Genomic DNA, 21,358 nt, shown 5'->3' on the forward strand with positions numbered 1-21,358 from the left:
GCTTTATGTTCGGGGCGCACCACGCCTAATTAAGATTCTGCATTCCGCGAAGTGGCATCACACGTCACTTTGGAGGAGACGCTTGGCAGCGAAGCGTTTAGCTTGGCTTCATTTGGTCGCAGGCGATTTGGGAAGGGGCGCCGTTCCGCTACGGCAGTGCGGTGACGGCCTTTTCCGTGGTCGCAGTGCATCAAGAAGAACAGCGACATCGCCAAGGAGCTGGGCAGCACCGTGCGGAAGCTGATCGTCATCGTGGGCGAGGTGGCCACGTCTCTGGAGAAGGTTGCCGAAGTCATCGTCACCGACTGGGTGGCCATCGGCGATGCCATCGTCAACAGGGTCGAACGGGTATGGGAGCTGCGTTGCGCCCGAAAAATAAGTGGTTAACGACAGTGACATTGCAGGGTTATAGCAGAGCAGAAAACCGGTCCCAGTACACCTGCGCACCTACGCTTGGTACACCTGCGCATGCGGATGCGCAGTGGTGGCGGTCGCCAACCCGGTACCGCACCGGCTCCGGTTTCCCGCTCTGATACAACTCTCATTTACGAGTGCGGTGAACTGGGCAAGTTGGTGAATGTTCATGGTGGACTGGACTGGAAAGGACTTTATTAAAACAAACCCTGCAGTAGGCAGGAGCCGGGTTACGGCTCCGCCTCGACGTGGCCTGGCGTCGCGCCTTCTTCTGCGACCCTACTCGTCACAAGCCCGTTTTACGGAGCCCGTGCCTTTCGAGCGCGGCGAAGACATGCTGGATGGCCCATGACTGGTCTGTCTTGCTTGTAGATTTGATGGCTCTCTGGAGTTCCTCCGGATACTCTTCGAAGTGCGCGCCGTCTGGGTCGGTGGCACAGTCCCACATGATGTGCCACCGGTTGGCCGGTCCTTTCTTACACAAACTGCACTGGTCACTGGGGTACTCGTCCGGGTACATTTGGTGTAAGGAGGCCGGCGACGTTGTCGACGCCGTTTGGAGTCTTCTTAGATGTATCGCCTCCTCGCGACCCAGTTCCCGGTGGGGCGGCGGGTACGCTCGTCTGGCCAGACGTAGGGTCTTCAGTGTTTCGCCGTAGCCCCTGGCTCTGTCTTTGGTTTCCGTCCACCACTCCCACTCAGGACGAGTGCCCACGTTGGGAGCGCGGTGAGTGATAGCGCGCGCTTCCATGTGGGCCGTCTCGTTGTGGTTCGGCGCGTACGATGAGCAGTTTCCTGCGTGTGCAGGGATCCATCTGACCTCCACTCGTCTTCCGTCTCCAACTGATTGATTGATTGTAGGGTTTTACGCGCCGACGCAACGGAGGCGATGAGGCGCGCCGTAGTGGAGGGCTCCGGATTAATTTTGACCACCTGGGGATCTTTAACGTGCGCCGAAATCTCGTACACACGGGCGTTTTTGCTTTTCGCCTCCATCAGAAAAGCGGCCGCCGCGGCCGGGAATCGAACCCGCGACCTCGTGCTCAGCAGCGCAACGCCTTAGCCACTGAGTCCGTCTCCAACTCCCGATCTTTCTATAATTCTAGCCCCCTTGCCGCTCACTCGACCTCTTTCCAGGTTGCGGACGGCCTCTTGCGAGTCGCTCAGGATTGTGTCGCAACATCCCTCAGACATCGCCAGTGCTATGGCGATCTCCTCGGCCTCGGTGGCGTTCTCGCACTTCGCGCTCGCCGACTTGGAAACCCGTCCTGTGCGTGCATTCACAGTCACCAACGCGTATCTTCCTTGCCCGTACTCCGCCGCGTCAACGTACCTAGTCCGCGTGTCCCCGCAGTACTGTTCGACGAGAAACTTTGCTCTCGCCCGTCTTCTCTCTTGGTTGTGCTCCGGGTGCACGTTCCTCGGGATGGGGCTCACCCGCACGTTCTCGCGCACACTCTCGTCGAGTTCCTGGAGGTGTCTTCCTGTGACCCGGTAGCCGTAGCCCAGGGTCTCGAGGATGCTTCTGCCCGTCTTAGTCTCCGCCAGCCACTCTCGCTGCGCTTCCAGTTGCGCCTCGATGATCTCGTCCACCGTGTTGTGGACGCCCAACTGCGACAGCCTCTCGGTGTTCGTAGACTCGCGCAGTCCGAGTGCCCTCTTGTACAATCTACGGATCATGGCGTCGATCTTATTTTTGTCGGTCTGCGTCCACGTGTGGCACGCCACCGTGTACGCCACGTGGCTGATCGCGAAGGACTGGACCAGGCTTTTTAGCCCTTCACGCATGCCCGCCTTCTTGGTTGACACTCGCTGGTAAGGTTAGCTTCACTTCAGCTTTGTCGACTCCATCACCGAAACATTATATAGTTGTCCTTCGTCCTAGGCAACAATATCGCCTTGCCAATGTACCAAGAATACGCCTCGATGACCTCATTGGGGAGATGCACCGCAAGTTTGCTTTCACGGGATTTTTTCAGTACAAACTTCAACCACGCTCTAACACCATTATCTTCACCACTACCAGTGCTCATGTCAGGGATGCTCTACTACAGATGCGTGGCCTCCGTGTGCAACCAGACGAAAACATTCCGGTGCAAACGTATGAACCCGCACCTGATAATGCCTCCCGTGGGGTTTTGCATGGGCTCACTGGCTGCGATTCGTCTGAACTGCACAAACGTTTACAATGCGAAACTCATCGAATTCTTGCGGTCAGACCGATGGGCAGGAATGGCACAGTACTGGTCACGTTTCAAGGACCCACATTACCGACCGCGATGACCTTCGGCCTAGGCCAAGTCAAAGTACACCCATACAAACCACGCGTTCCAGTTTGTGCTCTGTGTCATGACATAGGTCACCGCAAAGATGTGTGTCCAAACACACACAGAAAGCGTTGTACCAAGTGTGGAGGCCGACAGCATGATTCCAGTAGTGATTTAGACACATGCTCGCTCACAGTAACACCAGTTTGCAAGAACTGCCGGGGCAAGCATCTGGCGACAGATCCGAGGTGCCCGGCCCGCCAAGCGGCGACGCAAAACCTTCGAGCCAAACTTCTCCAAGTGACGACACAAGCTTCGTTGACGACTGGTCTGTTGGGTGCACCGATTGACCTCAACCTTAAAAAGATGCCAAGACGTTCTCGACAGTGCAGTAGCAGTAATATGGGCAGTATCGATGACTCTGCAATGCCAGATCACGTGGCCCCAGGCATAACTAATGCTTGCCTTCGCAAGAATCCCTCGCCCACTCAATCACCTCCATCATTACCATTTGACAAGAACGACCATAACTTTCCACCTTTACTTGGTCAAGATACAGTCCTTTCAAGTGCTGCGCATATTTCAGGAAAGAAGGTAAACACAGGAGAATCTCCTTGGGAAGCTTCAAACGCTTCCAAGTCTCCTGAAGGCACCGGTAGGTCGTTCAGTCCTAACCCAAACCCGGCATACACTAAACCGGTCGAAATACTCATTCATCACCTGGAGCGCATAGAGGAAAGCCAGAAGCAATTGACAGCCACTATCAACGCCATTATTGACCAACAAAGTCAGCTCCTTCAGCCGACGAAAAATCTTCTTCGCCGCTACAATGGGAGATAATAGCCAGTCGTTTGCAACAGCACCTCGACCACATCAAGGGCAAGCACCATGGATCCTTCAATGGAATTGCAGAACATTCGCTCGCAAGAAAGCGGAACTCCTCATCCGGTATCGAACATGGACACGACCGACCGTTTTTCTCCTGCAAGAAACGCGAGATTCCAACCTTGCAGTACCCGGCTACGACACATATCTGCGACCCACAATACCACGGCGGCAGCGCATGTCACGCAAGCCGGTGGGAATCGCGTCGATGCAGCCTTTCACTTACGATGGTAACGCAGCGGTCTTAGTCGACAGCCGTTTTCCACATGTCGAGCTTGATCTTCAGCGCTGGTGTACATCTCATCAAGAAGTATATCTCATCAAGAAGCCTCAACGGTATATCGGCTGAGGCACGTGATTATGCCGCTAAGCTTGCCTCGGAAAGGTGGCGTGACTTATGCTCGCGTTTTAATGGAAATATGAGTGGGCCCCAAATATGGCGCCTTTTCCGTAGCTGGTAAGGAAAATCGAAGAAACGAACCGCTGCCCAAGCGGTCGCCCTTCGCCTGCAAATATCGGAAGCGCAGTTGGCCCTCCAGGCAGGCGATGTATTTTTCCCCCAGCCAGCGACTTCGCCTGATCCGAGAATATATTCTACGACCTCAGTACCACAGAAGATTGACGATCACCTTTCTACAAATCTGGCAGACTTAGATAAACCTTTCTCTATGACCGAACTCCACGCAGCTTTGGCAAAGGCGAATCCTCGTAGCACTCCAGGCCTGGAGAACGTCACCGTCGCAGAACTACGGAACCTACCAGAATCTTCCTTACACCTTCTGCTAGACGGTATTAACTTGGTTTGGAAGACCGGCACGTTTCCAGATGCCTGGCGTGACTCCCTTGTCAAACCCGGAAAACCACCGAACGACCTTGCCAATCTCAGACCCATATCCCTCACGAGCAACCTCTGTAAACTGGTTGAACGCATGGTTCTAGAGCGCCTCAATTGGCACCTTGAGAAAACTTCTACGTTTCACTCGCATCAAATCGGCTTCCGTCAAGGCCTAAGCACGCAGGATATCCTGCTCATGCTGCATCACCAGGTCCTCAGTGCTCAGTCAGCGGTACAGACACGGACTGTGGTGGCGGTGGATGTCCGTAAGGCCTACGGACGTCCGTAAGACATTCGCCCGACGACGTACTTCGACTGGGTGCTACCAGTAACACGAAACATCACTACGCTCACTTTGTTATGGACCTCTCTTGCCGCGTTTGTCTATGCCGACGAGGGTCCAAGAGGCGTATTGGGTACCTACCACAGACACTCCTACCATCCCACCCGCCCTCCCTGACGACTCAACCACCCTCACAGGCCAGCACTGATGCAGACAGCAAGAGTGCTCTCGCACAGGCCTCAAATAAAGCACGTCTTTCTCTCTCTCGCTGGATCAGACGCAGGGTACTCGCCGTCTTGGTTGCAAGCTTCTTCAGCAGGTTGTCTTTGCTGCCGTTGCTGCTGATCAGCATGCCCAGCACTCTGATCTCCGAAACCTCGGGAATTCTCTGGCCCATCTTCGTGATCAGCTCCATGCGATCACACTCCCTCGAGGGCGGCGGCTGCTATCCCGCCTTTCGAGGCGAGTATACCAAGAGCTCGGACTTGGACGGCGAACACTGCAGACCCGTTCCGTCTAGTCGTTCTTCGATGGCCGAGATCGCCTTCTGCAACCTCATCTCTATACCGGCATCCGTGCCGCCGGTCGTCCACAGGGTAAGGTCGTCTGCGTAGATCGTGTATCTCACGCCCTTGACGCTCGACACCGCTTCGGCGACCTGTATCATCACGATGTTGAACAGCAAGGGTGATATCACAGAGCCTTGAGGCGTGCCCACGCTGCCGACGCGTCGCTCCGGTAACTTGATCTCCCCCGCGTGCAAGGCGATCTTGCGGTCCGATAGAAAGTTTCGTATGTATTCATAGCTTCTCTTTCCCATGTTTAGCCGCGACGCCTGCGCCAGGATGGCCGAGTGCTTCACCCGGTCAAAGGCGCTCTGAAGGTCGATGCCCAGGATCACCTTGCTGTCCCTCGTCTCGTTCTCGATGATCTCCTTCTTCAACTGCAACATCGCGTCTTGAGTGCTCAGGCCCCTCCGGAACTCGATCATCGAGTCCGGATACAGTCCCTCCTGTTCGAGGTAATTTTGCCATCGTTTCGCCAACACGTGCTCGAGGACCTTCCCCACGCACGACGTCAGCGAGATGGGCCTCAGGTTCTCGATGTTCAGCGATTGCCCGGTTTCGGAATCAGCACCATCTTGGCCTTTTTCCATTGGTCCGGCAGCTTTCGCTTCGCCAACACTGGTTGTAGTACCGAGTCAGCGCCTCGATCGACGGGTCGTCCAGGTTCCTCAGCGCCGTGTTCGAGACCCCGTCGGGTCCCGCCGCTGACCTGGTGTTCAGTTCCTGCAGGGCGGTCACGACCTCGGCCGTCGCGATGTCTCGGTCTAACTTGTCGTTGGGAGCTCCCGCATACTCCGGGTGCTGCTCGGTCTTTGTCTCCAGCAGGTATTTGTCATATAGACGCTTGATCAGCTCGTCCCTGCCGAGGCTCTTCTCGGCCTCGTGCATGACCCGAGCCATGCGGTTCTGTTGGTATGATTCGGTCGTGGTCTCGTCGAGCAAGTGTCTGATTAGGGACCAGGCCCTGCCCTGGTGAAGGCTGCCGTCGATGCGGCTGCACACGTCGTCCCACTGCTGTCTACAGAGCAACGCACTGTGTTTCGCGATTGCCCGGTTCAGTTCTGCCATCTTCTTCATCAGTTTTCTGTTCTACCGCTGCTTCTTCCAGCGTTCCTTGATCGACTTCTTCGCTTCGAGCAGATGCGCCAGCTTGCTATCGACGCATGTGATGTCCTCGCCGGTCTCGATCTTCTTGGTCGCTCTTCTGATTTCTTCCTTCAGCCCCGCCGTCCACTCTTCTATATCGGCGATGTCTTGCGCCACAGTGCCGTCCCTTCTCTGTTTCCGGAACGCGTCCCAATCCGTCCACTCGGGCTCGATCTTGCGACCTCCGCTACCGATCAACTCGACCTCCTTGATGTAGTGGTCGCTTCCCAGGTCTTTGCCGGTGTTGCGCCACGTCACCTCTCCTCCGTTCTTGACAAAGGTTAGATCCGGCGTGGTGTCCCGTTGAAGCGAGGTGAGGCCTGTTCGCGTGGGTTGCTTGGGATTCGTGATGAGCGTGTACCCCTGCTCCGTCGCGTCGTACATGAGGTCTTTCCCTTTGGCCGTGTCTTTCTTGTAGCCCCACGAGTGATGCGGAGCGTTGAAGTCACCCCCCACTACCAGTGTTTCTCTCTTGAAAACAGCGCATCCAAGACGAAGACAGAGAAGGGAAAACACAAACAAGGCGCTGAGTCGCAAGTGAAGGTTTTATTGAAGAAAAACAGCCATATAAACACAAACAGAAAGAAAGAAATAAAACCAGTTAGAACTGACGACTACGTTAAACGACAGACACAGCAATAATGCGCGATCAAGATATGCAACTTCTCTTTTAGAAAGGGGGACAGCTGGACAATTGATACATCTTTCATGCTGCTTGGCCTTTGCATGCGCCTCAATAACATCTCGCGTGAGTCTGTCTCGGTGCTTGGCTAAAATTGTTGTGCCATCAAAACACGGTGTTGGTGATTTATAATAAAGAAGGAGCTCGCACGGGCCCGGGTGCACGGGCCTAGCTCGCGCCTCGCGCTCGTGGCAGTTGTGCGTGACCAGCCCAGCGAACGGGCGACCGGCTGTCGGGCTCCTTCCTTGCGTCGCTATCCGCGACATTCTGGCGCCAAAACCCGGGAGACTGAGGCCACGAGCAGACTTGACAATATGCGGCGCCGACGTCCAGGATGCAAGGCCTGGGTTCCCGGGAGGCTGCGCGATTCCACGGGCCTCGTTGTCGAATGCTTTCCGCCGCCGCTGCTCGTGCCGAGGACACCCGGTCGCCTGGTTTTGGGGAGTCTCCAGCCATGGACAAGGTCCGCCGCCACCGTGGTGCGGTTGGGGCCGCTATAACCAAGGGAATTGCCGCAATTGAATCCCTGCTGCTGGATTCGGCCACGCCTGCTGTTGCTCTTCAAGGGCCTCTGAATCTCGTCAACATTAGGTATGAAGAGATGAAGGCTCTCGATCAGAATTCGATACAGGAGGGCGTCAGCGAGGAGGACTTCGAGGCAGACCTGGTTGCCTCGTGGGATGACGACGCCAAGGTGATGGACATTCAGACGCGTGTCGAGTTTGCCAAAAGGCCTGCGGGTACTCCACACGATGTCGCTGGGGTTCTGGAACGGGAGATCACCCGAAGGAGGCCTCGGGCGCCACCCTGCGTCAGCCGGCGGTCTCTCCCGTTCACCAGCACGCGCTTGGCCGCGCTGCCCAAGCTGCACATCCCGACATTTTCGGGCAACCGGCGGAGCTGGCAAGCATTCGGGACCATTTCGATGCCACCATTCATAGCAATCCCGCCTTGGCTCAAATCGAGAAATTCAAGTATTTGACATTTTACTTGACGAGCAAGGCGAAGGCAGCAGTCGAAGGGATCCGACTCAAGGAGGCCAACTACGGAGTGGCGATAAGCACTCTCACCGTCCGCTTTGGCTGGGCCGGGGCCGACCTGCTCGTTCAGTACCATATTGACAGCTTGTTCGTCTTGACCCCTGTGCGGAGCTCTGCAGAGGTCGAAAAACTCCGAGACCTCTACTACCAGATATCCTTCTGTGTAAACGCGCTGAAGGGTCTGGAGGTGGCGGCCACGGAGTACGCGGTGGTCCTCTATTGTGCACTGATGAAGGCCCTGCCACCCGACCTCGAGATCCTGTACCGGCAGAGGGTTAAGGAGGCATACTCGTCGGACGGAGCAGCCAGCTCGTCTGGACGTGCGAGGCAAGTGAGCGAGAGAGCCAGCTCGTCGGAAAGGGCGAAGCAAGTGAACGAGATACTGGACTTCCTGCGCATTCAGATAGAAGTCCGCGGGGAAGGCCATTTCGACCATCCCAGGGTTCCAGAGCGACGCCCTCACGAAAAACGCGAGCCCCCAACTTCCAACTTGGGTCCAGAACCCGCCATGGCCTTGCCTGGTGTGTTTGCGAAGCCGCTCTTGCCTACAGCACTTCAAATCCACGCCGGTTGTCGTGTCGGTTTTGCACTGCATGCGACCACGAGCTGGCCGAGTGCACAGCGCCTTTGACAACGGGCGAGAAAAGGGGAAGGTTGCTAGCTGCCAGGCTCTGCTTCTGCTGCGGGAAGCGCAACCATGTCGCCCGTGTTTGCCGCACCGCTAGAAGGCTTGTTTGCGCTCGGTGCTTACGACGGCATCTGACGTCCCTGTGTGGCATTACGCACGAAGAACCCGTAGACGAAGGACGGATTTCTCTTTTGGATCGAGGTCTAGACGGTGGAGTGTCGAGAGCGGCGCCTTTAGTCACTTCCGCATCGACCAGCGCCACGCAGCTCGCACCCGTATACCAGCAGATTACACGCGCCTGGGCGAAGGGCCCGACAGGTCAGCTGCTGCTGCGTGTCATTCTCGACACCGGAAGCCAGCGCACGTTCATTCGCCGCGATGTTTCCCGCGCCCTGGCCTGTCCCATCAAGAGAGCCGAGCGGCTCTCCCTGATCACGTTTGGCCATGCCCGTCCAAAGAAAACCCTTTAGCGCAACGTCGTCTCAGTAACCCTGAAAAGCCAGCATGATGACCAGGTCGTGACGGTCGACGCTTTAGAAGTTCCAGAAATCTGTATCGTCACCAGTCCGCCCGTCAACGACGAGCTTCTCCGCTCACTGGAGTCACGCGATCTATGCGCGGCGGACCGTTACCTGTCGGAAACGTTCTCGAACGACCGTGTTAGCGTCTTGATAGGCTCTGACTTCTATTGGAAAGTGTCGTCTGGAAGAATCTGGCGCTTGACTCCCTATCTCACAGCCTCCGAGACATTTTTTGGTTGGACGCTGCAAGGAACAGGGTGTGTCAGCAACAGAACCGCAAGATAGTTCGGTTCTGCTTCGATGCAAGTCTGCACGGCGTCGCAGCTTCCCGCAATGATGGTCAGGAATGTCGGGGCCTGTGGCGGAAGTCAGGACAGATACCCGAGCACAGGTTCCGGCTGCTCGACCCGCCGCTGCACTCGTCGGGGGCCGAACCAGCCACGCAAGTCAAGCTACTCATAGAGTTATGAGCAGAGGAGCTCGACACGAACTCAAGTGCAGAGAAGTGAATCCCCACTCAAGTTCGCGGCATCGCCGAAGCCTCTGTAGGGGCTGCGAGAGCCCAAGAGCACCGTGCACACGTTACCGGCTCCCGACAGTTCAACGCACGCATCAAAAGTTTTCAAGCGTTCCGACCCAGTACCGCTGACTCTGAAGACATCCGAGCGCCAGCCTCCAGCCTTTCAGAATCCTTCGCATGAATCACAGCTAAATGGGATTGCCTCAGGAATAACACCTGCCGACCCGCGCATTCCGTCTCGAGTGCTGGCAAGCAGAATTAGGGGCACGAAAAGCATCGTGTTATCGAATGACGACAACACACTTTTGAACAGAGGCATGGCAGCAGTCGAAGGGATCCGACTCAAGGAGGCCAACTACGGAGTGGCGATAAGCACTCTCACCGTCCGCTTTGGCTGGGCCGGGGCCGACCTGCTCGTTCAGTACCATATTGACAGCTTGTTCGTCTTGACCCCTGTGCGGAGCTCTGCAGAGGTCGAAAAACTCCGAGACCTCTACTACCAGATATCCTTCTGTGTAAACGCGCTGAAGGGTCTGGAGGTGGCGGCCACGGAGTACGCGGTGGTCCTCTATTGTGCACTGATGAAGGCCCTGCCACCCGACCTCGAGATCCTGTACCGGCAGAGGGTTAAGGAGGCATACTCGTCGGACGGAGCAGCCAGCTCGTCTGGACGTGCGAGGCAAGTGAGCGAGAGAGCCAGCTCGTCGGAAAGGGCGAAGCAAGTGAACGAGATACTGGACTTCCTGCGCATTCAGATAGAAGTCCGCGGGGAAGGCCATTTCGACCATCCCAGGGTTCCAGAGCGACGCCCTCACGAAAAACGCGAGCCCCCAACTTCCAACTTGGGTCCAGAACCCGCCATGGCCTTGCCTGGTGTGTTTGCGAAGCCGCTCTTGCCTACAGCACTTCAAATCCACGCCGGTTGTCGTGTCGGTTTTGCACTGCATGCGACCACGAGCTGGCCGAGTGCACAGCGCCTTTGACAACGGGCGAGAAAAGGGGAAGGTTGCTAGCTGCCAGGCTCTGCTTCTGCTGCGGGAAGCGCAACCATGTCGCCCGTGTTTGCCGCACCGCTAGAAGGCTTGTTTGCGCTCGGTGCTTACGACGGCATCTGACGTCCCTGTGTGGCATTACGCACGAAGAACCCGTAGACGAAGGACGGATTTCTCTTTTGGATCGAGGTCTAGACGGTGGAGTGTCGAGAGCGGCGCCTTTAGTCACTTCCGCATCGACCAGCGCCACGCAGCTCGCACCCGTATACCAGCAGATTACACGCGCCTGGGCGAAGGGCCCGACAGGTCAGCTGCTGCTGCGTGTCATTCTCGACACCGGAAGCCAGCGCACGTTCATTCGCCGCGATGTTTCCCGCGCCCTGGCCTGTCCCATCAAGAGAGCCGAGCGGCTCTCCCTGATCACGTTTGGCCATGCCCGTCCAAAGAAAACCCTTTAGCGCAACGTCGTCTCAGTAACCCTGAAAAGCCAGCATGATGACCAGGTCGTGACGGTCGACGCTTTAGAAGTTCCAGAAATCTGTATCGTCACCAGTCCGCCCGTCAACGACGAGCTTCTCCGCTCACTGGAGTCACGCGATCTATGCGCGGCGGACCGTTACCTGTCGGAAACGTTCTCGAACGACCGTGTTAGCGTCTTGATAGGCTCTGACTTCTATTGGAAAGTGTCGTCTGGAAGAATCTGGCGCTTGACTCCCTATCTCACAGCCTCCGAGACATTTTTTGGTTGGACGCTGCAAGGAACAGGGTGTGTCAGCAACAGAACCGCAAGATAGTTCGGTTCTGCTTCGATGCAAGTCTGCACGGCGTCGCAGCTTCCCGCAATGATGGTCAGGAATGTCGGGGCCTGTGGCGGAAGTCAGGACAGATACCCGAGCACAGGTTCCGGCTGCTCGACCCGCCGCTGCACTCGTCGGGGGCCGAACCAGCCACGCAAGTCAAGCTACTCATAGAGTTATGAGCAGAGGAGCTCGACACGAACTCAAGTGCAGAGAAGTGAATCCCCACTCAAGTTCGCGGCATCGCCGAAGCCTCTGCAGGGGCTGCGAGAGCCCAAGAGCACCGTGCACACGTTACCGGCTCCCGACAGTTCAACGCACGCATCAAAAGTTTTCAAGCGTTCCGACCCAGTACCGCTGACTCTGAAGACATCCGAGCGCCAGCCTCCAGCCTTTCAGAATCCTTCGCATGAATCACAGCTAAATGGGATTGCCTCAGGAATAACACCTGCCGACCCGCGCATTCCGTCTCGAGTGCTGGCAAGCAGAATTAGGGGCACGAAAAGCATCGTGTTATCGAATGACGACAACACACTTTTGAACAGAGGCATGGCATCGCCAGTATTTCCAACCGCTGCTCTTCAGAACAGCGCTCTTCGTTCCGGAGAACAGCGCTCTTTGTCGCTCGGTCTTTTCGTCAAACATTATGTGGCGCAGCCCGAGGCCGAGGAAACTCATAGAAACGCCGCAAGCTGATTCTGTATTAGCGGTTGAGTGACACTGCGCCAGGCTGCTAAGTGGCACAGCATTGGATGCTTGTCCTTTCAGCGCAGTTCCACGAGCGACGCACCAGCGCCAAGTGCTCTGTGATACTGTGTGGACGCATTTTGGGTGTGCAACGAGATGTTCCGCCTCCACATGCAATTTTCCTCGTCTTTGGCTGCTGCCTTTACATCGCATTTATCCCCCTGAACCTCCTTTCTAGTGCTGTGCTTAACTGGCTGTTTTATCTATTGAACATGAGTGCATTTGTGGGATCGGCTACCGCCTATCAGCTGTTTCCTCGCGCTTGGCCTGCGCACCTTGGCGGCGGGGGAGTGTGTTGATGATTATAATAAAGAAGCGGCTCGCACGGGCATGGGGGCACGGGCCTAGCTCGCGCCTCGCGCTCGTGGCAGTTGTGCCTGATCAGCCCAGCGAACGGTGGTGGTGGTGGTGGTGATTTATTAACAAAGGAGGGAAGAGAAAAGGCCTGGGGATATTGTTGAACTCAGCGGGGAGTTAACCCTCTTACGACCCAGTCCAGGGAAGGGGATTGCGGCTTCAAAGGATAGGAAGAGAAAAGGGGGAAGAGAAGAGCGGTAGGAGAGTGGGAGATAGTCTGTATCGCGTTCGTTTAGTCCATGACTCGATGGCTACAAACGCAGCGCTAGTCCTGTTGTAACCAGGAAGTTGACTAGGTGCTGGAAGACCTCCCGTCGGATGGCGTCCGGTCCCGTGGGGAACAGGAAGTCTTCTAGCTTGTGGCTTGGGGCACCGAGTCGCTGGACTTCGGCCCGGAGTTGTGCCCTTGCGGTGTCGTGCTGCGGGCAAGAGCACAGCAAGTGCTCTAGCGTCTCGGGCTCTGGGCAGTCGGCGCAGGTGGGGGATGCTCGGCGGCCTTGGTGGTGCAAGCGCGCTCCCACGTTGCAGCAATTGAGCTCGACCGGCTGTCGGGCTCCCTCCTTGCGTCGCCGCGACACACAGGACACAACGACACGTGCGTGTATGCGCGGCCAAGTGCACCGAGGTGTCGTTTCCTACGGATCGTTCATGCTCTTTTAATCGAACGTTTACACACCTCCCTGTCTGGACAACGCACGTCTTATCACAGGGCAGTGTTCAGTGCTCCTGTACGGCTTAGGAGCATTTGCCCGGCAGTAAAGGAGGCAGCTGAGACATCTACAAAGAATGCTGTCTTGGCGATGGATATCAAGAAAGCATACGACAACGTCAGCCGCGAAGCTATTGTTGCGATCCTTGAGTGGCTCAAAAGAGTTGAGTAATGCCCGTCGTCTTACCGAGTGAGCTACGAGCCCATGCGGAAACGGGCAAGACAGCGGGTGCACTCACCAAGCACGTCTGAGGGTTTACGACCTGCGTTCTCGCTGAATGACACGTGATAGCGTCACGTGACCTCTGGCGCCGCTGTGTGCTCCTCCCACGGCACGTGGAGCGGCCGTGTGCGCGCCTTGCGCATGCGCTAGGATTTCTCGCACCAACGCATTACATCTTACTTATTGATCCCCACCGCGTTGTGTGGAGATGCCCACACTTTACCAAACATCGCCCAGAGCGCTTGTAAACACTAATCCGAATTGTTTGATCGCTTGGTTGTTGCCAATATTTCTCTTGATACTGATATTAAGTACAGATCTAATTCTGGAGATTGATCTACATCTGGGCCCGTTTGCCCGTACGCATAAGTTCCCGCTTACGAATAAGATGCCAATAAGTCGAAGTCGACCACGGCAAATAAGCCGGTTGACAGAAACCCCGACGGAAATGCTACGTTAACCGATCGTTTGTGATAATTTCGGGCAAACGACTTATTACCTAGACAGAGCTGAAGTCGTAGTTGAGAACTTATTCCAACACTTATGGCGTTCGGGCAAACGGGCCCTGGAGTCCAAGTGCTAGGAGGGTGGAGGGTGCATTTGTTAATGTCAGGTTGGTCCTGCTTTTGCGAAAAAAACTCGCTTAGTCTCATTCTCCGAGAAAATTCAGTGAGATCTTTATGTAACTCGTATTCATTCACATGGTTATTTGTGAGACAGAAAGTTAGACCTCGTTCTAGAACGAGATCTAACCTAGAACGAGGTCTAACTTTTCTTCTCTATCTTTTCTTTTCACCTGAGGCTTGCAGATAGTTTCTGATAAGGACCCCACTCTCACCGCCTGGTCTGCTTCCGGCGGTTCTGAGAACCTTTCAGGATGCCCCGCGGCGGGTCAACAAACACCCTCTCATCCTTTCTCTCCAAAACTTCCACGAATATCAACCACCAGCTGACTTCCGTGTGACCTACTTCGCGGCTTAAACTATACAACCTTCTTTGCCCCTCAATCTCTCCCCCTACATACTCCCAAACCAATCCTCTTTCTCAATTTCACTTCCTTTCCTTCCCCCCTCTCACCTGGGGACCTACCCCTATATAAAGCGTGCCAGCCAGGCGAGAGATTGCCCTGACGAAAGCAAGTCTCTTTGCTGAAACGTTGGCAACAATCGTGCTTTTACCTTGTTGAAAGTTTTCTTGTCTTGTATGTATATATATATACATGTATATATATATATATATATATATATATATATATATATATATATATATATATATATATATATATATATATATATATATATATATATATATATATATATATATATATATATAGTAGACGAAACTTCTCGAGGAGCCAGGAGAAATAGTTGAGAAAATGGTAGACGCAGGATTACAGCAAAAACAGTGGTTTACTGACGTTTTGACTGGAGGACCAGTCTTCAACTCAAAATGAAGACTGGTCCTCCAGTCGAAACGTCAGTAAACCACTGCAGTTGTTTTTAATCGCACGTCTACCAATATATATAGTCTCCAAAAGGTCGTTCCTCTGCTCTTTGCAGTTAAATCCGCCCAAGCCGCTTCCCTTCTCCTCCTTCGTTCCTCGGATGCGTGACTTCAAGAACCTGAAAATGCTCGGAGCCGGTGGATTCGGGTACGTTGCTCGTTCGCAGTCGCCCGCCACACTGATTACCGTGTCCGGCTTTGCGGACGTTGCTTCGTTTTTCAGCTGGAAGCTTCTCTACTTCTCTGCCGAGTTTTTTCTCAAAGATTGTATCGAACGTAGAAGATTGTTCTTATGATCGGTATGTCGTTTACCCACAATCGTGCGAGGTCCCACAGAAGTGTGAGTCATTAGGCGTAACCGTATGGGAATAAAAAAAATTATCGGCTAATTGCGAGAGAAAAAAAAAACAGCACAAATTTTCGCTACGTTCTTCTGCTATGTGAGTATTAAGCGAGAATCATCTTCCTGCAAAGTATTGCCATTATAAGACAGTTCCGTTGGGCTCCTCAGGGCAGCACCAAACATAAGAAAAAAGGGGTGTGCACGTAATCCGAACCTGAGTTTTTTCTTGGTAGTGTCGTGTCTTCTCCAGGCGTCGAGGGAAAAAAAACCCGTGGACACCGATGTGAATCGGTGAAGTTTTTAAGGTTAGCAATATCCCAGTACTAGAACTCCACCAATACGAGAAATATTGCGAAAAAATCCCATAAAGCCCTTTTGGGATGTGAGGTACAGAAATTGTATACGAGCCACGTCCTCCTGTGAACTGTGCGTGCAACAATGAACACAGCGCTGCGATTCATGTACATAATCTTGTTCCCGATTTGATGCTGCTTGGGACTAATTTTGTTTGCATTCTTGATGTTATATTCCTCCCGCAGTGTGCGAATTGTCGGTATTACTTTCCCTCATTTTCAGGGAAAGCCTAAAGTTCGCATCAACTGCCTGCTAGTTTTCCCGCTATTATGAAGGCTCTGTATCGGTGACCGTTCTCTCGAGAAGCTTACTCAAATATTTACCGGCTCACAAAAGTCAGTTCAGAGTGCATGCTGAGGCAGTCGAATACAGACTCAATCATCGCATGCTACCTGCGTCAGCTGAACAGATGTTGAACAAAGGTACAGCTCACATAGTGGCAAGTACGCTTCTTGTCTGTTCGATTATTATTGGCCCGGCTCCGATCACGTGCATTTAATATGCAGGTAATTACGGTAGTATTCGAGTTAAAGTTGTCTATCGGGTTGGGCGCAAAGTTCTTATACCATTACGTTTTTTTTCTCACCACACTTTTTACGAATCAGCTAAGGCACACAGCGCAAAAAACAGGGACACCGGACAAGAAGGCCGCAGGACAGCCGCTGTCTGTTCCCACCAAGTCGTGTCCGTTGTCCGCGTTTTTTCCGCTGTGCGCCTTCATCAAATATGAATCGTCGACAAGCCCACCTTTTAACGAATCACAGCTCTTTTCGCGCGCCTAAATTACCGTAGCTCGTCTAGCTATGCTGGCAGCGTGGTTGCCATGTCAAAAGGTGTCGCGTTCCTTACGCTTGAAAGGAGAATAATTTTTAACGAAGTACTGTTGGGCGAGGTGGTAGTTCTTTTTAAAATAGCGACAGCACGAAAAAGAAAGAAGGACACGAGAAGAAATGTGGCTGGCGATTACGATACTCCCTATGCCAAATTTGTGCGCGCAGCTAAACTGAGCCTTAGGAAACGAGCGCACATAATCGCTGAGGCTGCGCTCACTCGGTGGTTCTCTCGACCGTAGTGATGATGAGCCTCTTGTGTAGGCGGCGCGAAGTGCGTCTCAGGAAGGGACCGCGATCGGCGGGAAGTGAACGCACACCATCGTCACGCGCACTGCTCCCCCTCACCCTTTCGCCAAGCATCGCACACAGCAGCGTCTCGCCGCACTTTTTTCCGCAGTCTGTCGTCGCTCGCTTGGTTAAGGCGCCGTCGCCATTTTTGCCGCCGCCTAACCGCGGTCACGGGCTCCGTGGTTACGGGCATAGAGTTTCATACTAACATACATGAAACTCTATGGTCACGGGGAGGCCTCTGTAGCATCCACCGTGGTCCCGCGCAGTTCGCACCAACAGCGCCAAATCCTCCCCTAGTGGTACGTGGCGTCTGAAAAACTTTGCACTTATCGTCATGGCAGCGAGTGGCGAGGGGAGAAAGGAGGTTAGTGACGTCGCGGATGCTGCTGACGTCATTTTTTTCCGCGGCCTCCGGTCGCTGCCTCATGGGCCGCTCGGCAATGGCACCAGGCGCGAAAGTTGGACGAAAGCGCGAAAAGAAAGCGATGACGCGAAATGGCCGCCGCACGTTGTTCGGTATGTGTGCAGTAGCGTGTTTAATAATTGAACATAAAAGCATGTAGGTAATAGTATGTTTTCTGGTTTCCAATTGTTGTCTTTGCGGCGATATTAATTGGAGCGTTACACAAACATTCTTTTTGCTTTGCGTTTATTCAGAATTCATATGAGGACGTCTTTAATTCGAAGTCATGAAAGCACATGTACTACACATTACTACACATATTACACATACATTTCATGTACACAGCATTGGACTCCAAGAAAAAATATGACATATGCAAATTTAGGCATACAATAGTGCGCAATAGGAAAAAAAAGTGCTACATACACATTTTGCTACACAATACTTGACTACGAAAGAAGAACTTCGGAAGTTGTAGTCCCAACACAGATTTTGTTTCGCGCACACCTGGCCGGGAGAAGAAAAGAACTTGAAAGTTCCACTCCATGTATACTTATTTCTTCGGCTCACCTAGAGACAGGAATGTTCCTTAGGCATTAATTCGTTTCAGTTCAGAGAAGCAATAATTGAGAAACTAAATTTTAAAAGAAAGCACGCACACGCATGCTTCAAGCCCTGCCTTTCGGGCGAGTTAACGCAAACTCTGAAGGAAAGTGTTGACCCGCCCATTAACCTGCATACACTACCCACAAATCGTGTTCACACAAACAAAATGGAGCGAGAAAAAACTGCTGCAACACAATGACCGCACTATAGACCACTCATTGGTTGATTATATCCACGAACAAAAATAATGCGCAACCACGCCGTAGAGCACAGAACAGAATCGCAACACAAAGCGAACGCACCCGTCTTTTCTTTTAATGGCGCGTGAACAGTCTGCGCACCGAGGGAAGGGGGTGGGGAGAAGACACGCAGAAAAAAAAATAGCGCCAATCCACACTGTGAATGTAGTTTGGAAGCAAAGCTGTAAACGGCACCCACAACGACTACCCATGTGACGTCAATATCACTCACGTCGCTCTACAAATAGTTAAACCACAGAGAAGCGAAATGCACTTAACCACACCCTCTATTACTTCAAAGAGATATTATTGGTAACGTTAAATTAATGCATGACGCATGAACGGTGGTTGGTTGAGTTGTATTGGTGTAGCACATGAGTAAAAACTTTCTTTATAAAATTAAAGCTCAAAGCCGGTGTTAGACGATCTCACTTTTTCGCCTCTGTCGTCGCGGACGGAGGCGACGAGATCGGCGGCAGTGACGAGGCAGGAGCTGGATGATGATCAATCAATCAATCAATCAATCAATCAATCAATCAATCAATCAATCAATCAATCAATCAACCTTTATTTTCAGTGCCCAGGAACAACCCTAAGGTCTTGGTGCTGGCACACCATATACAATACATTATTAAAAGAAACGTAAGACAGCACGGCACAACACACAAAATCCCCGATATGACAGAAAAGCAAAAAAAAAAAAAAAAAAAACAGCGTTGCAAGCTATGGCACTCGGCCAGCGAAACTTTCAAGGCACTTGAAAAAGGAAATATACAACAAAATACACAGTGCACATGATGGAGACAGAATGTACATATAAAACGAGAGTTTTGATTTTTGAAAAGTCACACTGCAATAAAGTATTACCCTAAAACGAGCGATGCCTTTGCGATGTCCCATCTTGTCGAGACACACAGCAAAAAGAGCAACAAGTTTGACAGAACAATAGCGAAAAAAAACAATGGCAGGAGTATAGACATAAATGATCAGACCAACAAATCGCAGAGATAATAAAAATGATGAATGAAACAACCAATTAATTGTTCATTAGTGTGTCAAGGAACGATGTGCTGGTGCGGAAAGAAAGAAAAGTGTATATCTCAGAGAAATGTAGAAAATAGCATTGTATAGTCTGAACGAGAATGATACACTTTGAGATACACACACGCCGACACACGCACATGACCCGAGCACATATGCAAACAAGGCATTGCAATCAATGCATAGCAATAAGACACTGCTGACTGCTATGGAGACTACAAGTGTAATACAACAAGGCATGATTAAAACTCTGTACACTGAAACATGTAGACCGGAAAAAGATATTAGCTAAAGATCACGCCACAATGAAGGCATAAAACTTAGATACACAAGTGAATATCGAAACAATTAGTATACATACATAGTTAACCAACCCCGGCAGCATAGAGTGTGTGAATGGACGTTACATACTAGGGCAAGCAAACTACTCCTGGTTTGTCAAGCGACGCAGTTTCTTACAAAAAGCTGGAAAGGGACGCTGGAATACGTCCAAACTTTCTGCGTGCATATTGTGTAGGTGCTGAATGCGTCCCACGGGACTCTTGACACGGGCAGAGACATGAAACGGTCTAGGGGCCCTGGTGTTGCCTGTCGGGGTTCTCAAATTTATGGCACCCAGCAACTCTGTACAATCAATGAGGCTGTGGACCAGTTTGTACAAGAATAAAAGGTCAGCCTTGGCCCTCCGACTGTGTAATGGGTCCATTACAAGCAAGCTGGCGTCATCAACACCAGGATCATCTTTAGCCTTCGCAGTAGCGTACCTATGCTTTAGTATTGAGAGAAATTTAGTTTGCACTCTCTCAATGGCCGCCGCGTTGGACCGACACGTTGCATTCCAGACCACGGATGCGTATTCCAATAGAGGGCGACACATTGAGGTATAGAGCTGAAGAAATGTGTCTGGATAGTTGGATTCTCTGGAGACACGACATGTTGCACCTAGTGTTCGCAAAGCACAACGGGTAATCTCATTAGTATGGGCTGTAAATGTGAGCTTAGAGACAAACAAAACTCCCAAGTCTCTGATGTGGCATACCCGATTCAGATCTTCTTCACTTATGCGATAGGTGAAATTGATATCATCTGTTTTACGGGTATACGACACCACTTTGGTTTTTGCACTGTTGAGTATCAACTTATTTCTGTTGCACCAGCCCGAAAACGCGGCAATATCACATTGCAGTTGTGCACAGTCTGAGATGTTGCCAATAACTTTGAATATTTTTATATCGTCTGCGTATAGCAAGAACGATGAGTACTGAATTGCTGTCGAAACATCGTTGACAAACAGTGAAAACAAAAGAGGACCAAGGACTGAGCCCTGAGGCACCCCGCTGGTGGCTGAGTACGTTCCGGAGTGTTGCCCGTTACAGTGAACGTAGCAGTGACGACTGGTAAGGTAGTCACGAAGCAGATCCAGCAACGGATCAGGAATGTCAAGGTGGGAAAGTTTTCTACACAACAATGAATGGGAAACCACATCGAACGCCTTGCTAAGGTCACAGTATACCACGTCAAGTTGGCCTCGGTCTTCCACTGCCTTTGACGCATGTTCCATAAAAGAAACTAAGTTTGTAGTGGTCGAGCGGCCACGTATAAAACCATGTTGATTTGGAATAATTTCATATCTTACTCTGGATGTAATGAGGGAATGAATTATAGATTCAAAAATTTTAGAAGCACTGCACAGGAGGGAAATCGGTCTATAATTTTTTGCATCTGTTTTTGACCCGGATTTGTGTACAGGTACAACTTTAGCAATTTTCCAACAGTTAGGAAACGTGCCAGTACTAATACAGTTGTTAAACACACACACAAGCACTGGAGCAAGGATAGGACTGAAAGCCTTGAGTAGAGCCATGGGAATGCCATCTGGGCCACAGGCTAGCGAGGGCTTCGCGTCCCGTAGGCTTTTCATCACGATTTCCTCCCCCACAAATGCCGTGCTAGGTGCCGTACCGCGACAATTGGACATCGGAGCTGACGGAACGTCGCAGGTATCCCTATACACCGTTTTAAACTGCTGAGCGAACGCGGCAGGGACGTCATCGATGATTACTCCATCGGAGTTAAGAAGATTAATGCATTCAGTGTTATTCTGGGGTGATCTACTGCGGACATATTTCCATA

The 21,358-nt window shown here is 52.3% G+C and overlaps 1 protein-coding gene across 1 annotated transcript in view; it reads left to right on the forward strand.

Moving 5' to 3' along the window:
* Positions 1-21,358, forward strand: part of LOC144165191 (microtubule-associated serine/threonine-protein kinase 3-like) — a 156,084-nt gene that overhangs the window by 9,760 nt on the left and 124,966 nt on the right. The window contains exons 4-5 of the mRNA XM_077695303.1: positions 187-348; positions 15,172-15,263. Coding sequence (XP_077551429.1) covers positions 187-348; positions 15,172-15,263 — 254 coding nt within the window. The remainder of the gene's footprint in view (positions 1-186; positions 349-15,171; positions 15,264-21,358) is intronic.

This window comes from Haemaphysalis longicornis, unplaced genomic scaffold (assembly GCF_048455015.1).
Source record: "Haemaphysalis longicornis isolate Haplotype H1 unplaced genomic scaffold, Haemaphysalis longicornis Haplotype H1 scaffold_14, whole genome shotgun sequence".
Lineage (NCBI taxonomy): Eukaryota > Metazoa > Arthropoda > Arachnida > Ixodida > Ixodidae > Haemaphysalis > Haemaphysalis longicornis.